This window comes from Acomys russatus, chromosome 30, assembly GCF_903995435.1.
Source record: "Acomys russatus chromosome 30, mAcoRus1.1, whole genome shotgun sequence".
In the NCBI taxonomy this organism is placed as follows: domain Eukaryota; kingdom Metazoa; phylum Chordata; class Mammalia; order Rodentia; family Muridae; genus Acomys; species Acomys russatus.
In genome coordinates, this window is record NC_067166.1 from 19,395,577 (window position 1) to 19,399,781 (window position 4,205).

Here is a 4,205-nt window from a genome sequence, read left to right on the forward strand (position 1 = left end):
CGACTGGCCCGCCAGGGTTCCGCCATCCCCCTCCTCGACTGACCCGGCTAGAGGGACCGCAGAAGAGAAGCTCAAATCAAAGGCTCCCGCCGCTTCCCGGTGCCCGCGGAGCCGGGGAGCGTAGACACTGCTCTCACACCCACTCTCAAAGTCCCGGCGGGCGCGGGGCTCCGCAGCAGCGGCCCCAGCATCTTCCGCAGCCGCGCGTCGCAGCGTGGCGCCCCCGCCCCGGCCCCGCCGCTCCGGGGTTGGCCTGGGGAGCCAAGGGAGCCGGGAGTTCGGCGGCCCTATGCGTCGCCGCGCCACCGCGCCGCCCCAGCTATGACCCTAAGCACGGAGATGTCCGATGCCTCCGGCCTCGCCGAGGAGACAGACATCGACGTGGTGGGGGAGGGCGAAGACGACGAGGAGGAGGAGGACGATGACGACGAGGGTGGTGGCAGGCCCCGGCTGCCCGGCTCGGCCCAGCGGCGGCGGCGCTCTTACGCCGGGGAGGACGAACTCGAGGACCTGGAGGAGGAGGAGGACGAAGATGACTTGCTGCTGGCCTCGCGTCCCTCCGCGTCCCCCGCGCCTCCAGGCCCTGTGCCCGCACCGGGAACCGGATCGGGAGGCTGCAGCGGCTCGGGAGCGGGAGGCAGCGCAGGAGGCGGCGCGGGCGGAGGCGGGGGCGGGGGCGCCAAGAACCCGCTGGTGAAGCCGCCCTACTCGTACATCGCGCTCATTACCATGGCCATTCTGCAGAGCCCCAAGAAGCGCCTGACGCTCAGCGAGATCTGCGAGTTCATCAGCGGCCGCTTCCCCTACTACAGGGAGAAGTTCCCCGCCTGGCAGAACAGCATCCGCCACAACCTGTCGCTCAACGACTGCTTCGTTAAGATCCCGCGCGAACCGGGCAACCCGGGCAAGGGCAACTATTGGACGCTCGACCCGGAGTCCGCAGACATGTTCGACAACGGCAGCTTCCTGCGGCGCCGGAAGCGCTTCAAGCGCCAGCCACTGCTCACGCCCCACGCGGCGGCCGAGGCGCTGCTGTTGCGTGGCGCGGGGCCCGCGGGAGGCGCGGGAGATCCGGGAGCCGCGCTCTTCCCGCCACCGCCGCCGCCCGCCTGCGGCTACGGAGCCTACGGTTGCGCCTACGGCTTGCAACTGCCGCCCTGCGCGCCGCCCTCCGCGCTCTTCGCCGCCGCCGCTGCCGCCGCCGCCGCCTTCCACCCGCACTCGCCCCCGCCGCCGCCGCCGCCGCCCGGTGCGGCTGCCGAGCTGGCGCGGACCGCCTTCGGCTACCGGCCGCACGCGCTAGGCGCCGCCCTGCCCGGTCCGTTGCAGGCGGCCGCGGTCAAGGCGGGAGGCCCCGGCGCCGGGGCGCTGGCACGCTCGCCCTTCTCCATCGAAAGCCTCATTGGGCGCAGTCGGGGCCCCGCGGCCGCGGGTGTGCAAGCTTCGCCCGGGACCGCTAGCGGGACCGCACCGGGACCGGGGAACGGAGGCTGCGCTGCGCAGGCGGCTGCGGGCCCGGCTGCCGCGCTCACCCGCTCGCTGGTGGTCGCCGCTGCAGCTGCGGCCTCCTCCGTGTCGTCGTCAGCCGCACTGGGGACTCTGCACCAAGGGACTGCGCTGTCCAGTGTGGAGAACTTTACTGCTAGGATTTCCAATTGTTAGAAACGCCGTTAGCGCGCGGGAGAGAGCGAAGGTAGGACTCCCGGATCTTTTCTGCGGATGGGTGGTTGGTTTTGTTCGCCCCTCCTGGCCCTCGGCGACCTCGCGCCCCCATTTTCGCCGCTTCGGATTCTCGGACTAGACTGGTTTGGGCGACGGCTTGAGCCGCGCGCAGGTTGGCTCAGTGGGTCCCTCTATTTATGCAAAATCGCCCTATGCTGCAACCCTGACTTGGGGTGGAGTGGGAAGGAAAGGTGCTGGGGAGAGCCGCCCTGTCTTGGCACTAGGGGCTTCCTTGACTTTTGACAAATTGAGAAAAACCAACCAAAACCCATCAAAAAGCGTAGAGATTCTCAGGTCCAGGCGTTAAAAAATAAAATAAAATAAAATAAATCAGTGATGTTTAAATGAAGCTCATACAAAACCAGAAATGGTCTCCAAGAAATGCCTTTATTTGCTCACACTTGTTTGGTGTATTTCTTCATGGAAAGAAAAAAAAAAAAAAAAAAAAGGAGATTAACATGTTTACACAAGAAACAAGTCAAAAATTGCCATTTCTTATTTTAACCTGTGTTTTGTATCATAATGGACATTCGGAATTTTTATTTTGTACTTATTGCGTATTCTTTACAAGGAATATTGTAAATTTTACTGGCAATTATTATTGTACTATTCTAATGTAAGATTTTTACACCTTTTTTTTTCAGAAATAAAATGCTTAATTTTCAAAGAAAAGCCACCTAAGTAGTTGGCTGAATTGTCCCTTTCTTAGCTTCTTTTCTGTTAGGTGGGGAAGTGTCTTACAGATACGTCTAAACTCAATACAGCATTTACTTAAGCATTACTTTCAAAGAAAGCCTAGCCAAACCATGGTAGCAGTTTTTCATTTCACTTTCCGAGTCAGAACTTGAGAAATAAGTTACTTTACTAGATATTTCCAAGTGTAATCCTTGTCCATCTCCAAGATAAACGAGACATTTTAAAGTTGTAGTTGTAGTCACGCTAAAATAACTTAATAGAAGTGTTCAATTTTATTTTTTGAAATTCTCAAGTTAATTTGTTCTCACTTTTCAGCACAACGTTGTACAAAAAAATATGCTCAAACATGATGTTAAACTGTAATAGAAGCAACACAGGCAGAGGCTGTTTCTAGTTTAAAATTTTAGCAGTAAAAAGAGAAGAGTAGCCGATCTGTTTAAAGGTGTTAAAAGTCCTGGATAAACAAATATTTGCATTTGTAACATGAATTGTATATGAAAGTTCTAGCATTTAAGATAAAAGTAAGTCCAGGCATTGCACTAATAAGTTCCCAGTGCAAAGGCAATTTTACTGAAATTTTAGCTTGAGTGAATAATCTAAGAGTAAGAGAACTTGTTACCTTCAGCAGAGTAGGTGGTTCAAAGGTTTAAAGATGAAAGTATCTTGGGTGTTTGCTGAACTAAATAAACCATTTAGGTGATTTAGGGGATCCCTTTTCAAATGGTAAGGCGTTCATTGCTGAGTTCCATCGACTTGTAGTTCCTTATAGAAGCCAATGAATGCAGATGCTCCTGGGGGCCCTGCTTATAGCTGATACATATGCAACACATAATTTGAATGCTTCAGGTCAGCCGGTTGCCGTGGAGATCTAATCTGTTTATTCAGTTTCTTTAAAATGTGGCTAAGTGTATACACTATAGTATCTGAAGACCCACAGACTGAACCTATTCAATTCATGACATCTCCGTTATTGGTCAGTACTGTATAGGGTTGGCCACACTTGATGCGTTGTCCCTTCTGAGGCATCTGAAGAAGGAAAAGACTCAAAACCTCAAGATGAAGTTCTGGTACCCCTCCCCCACCCCCAAGAGTTGTGTGGAGGAAGATAAATAAGGAGTTAAAGTAAAAAAAAAAAAAAAAAAAATTCACACCTGAAAACCACTAAATATATAGCAAATTGTAAATGAAGATCTTATATTCAAAAGCTTCGTGTATTTTAACATAGCTTTAAAAGAGAGCTGACAACGGATCCCAGACCATCTGCATCCCAGGAAGAAATCCTGTGCATAGGATTTCCCAGGCAGGATTCAAAGGTATACATGACAGCAGTACGCCTGTAGGTAGACTTGTGCAATGCACAGAAGAGACTTTTAAATTTGGAAGTTATTGAGAGGAGAGCCAAGAACAAACCCGTCTGATTCTTGTTTTCAGGATGGGTACATATGCCCCGAAAGCAGGGAATCACAGATAGGTCTTTTTTTGTTTGGTTGGTTTTTGTTTTTTTTTCGAGACAGGGTTTCTCTGTGTAGCCTTGGCCATCCTGGACTCACTTTGTAGACCAGGCTGGCCTCGAACTCACAGCGATCCGCCTGCCTCTGCCTCCCGAGTGCTGGGATTAAAGGGCCGCTACGGCCCGGCTTCACAGATAGGTCTTAAGAGTTACGTATCTTACTCATGAGGCAGACGCAGGTGGATCTGTGAGTTCGAGGTCAACCTGGTCTACAAAGCGAGTCCAGGACAGGCAAGGCTACACAGAGAAACCCTGTCTCGAAAAACAAACACACAAC

General features: G+C 53.0%; 1 protein-coding gene across 1 annotated transcript; it reads left to right on the plus strand.

Annotated features, from left to right (window-relative positions):
* The first annotated feature begins 253 nt into the window (after positions 1-253).
* Positions 254-1,989, plus strand: Foxd1 (forkhead box D1). The gene has a single exon (XM_051172441.1). The coding sequence runs from the start codon at positions 322-324 to the stop codon at positions 1,660-1,662; it is 1,341 nt and encodes a 446-aa protein (XP_051028398.1). The 5' UTR covers positions 254-321; the 3' UTR covers positions 1,663-1,989.
* The last annotated feature ends 2,216 nt before the right edge of the window (positions 1,990-4,205 follow it).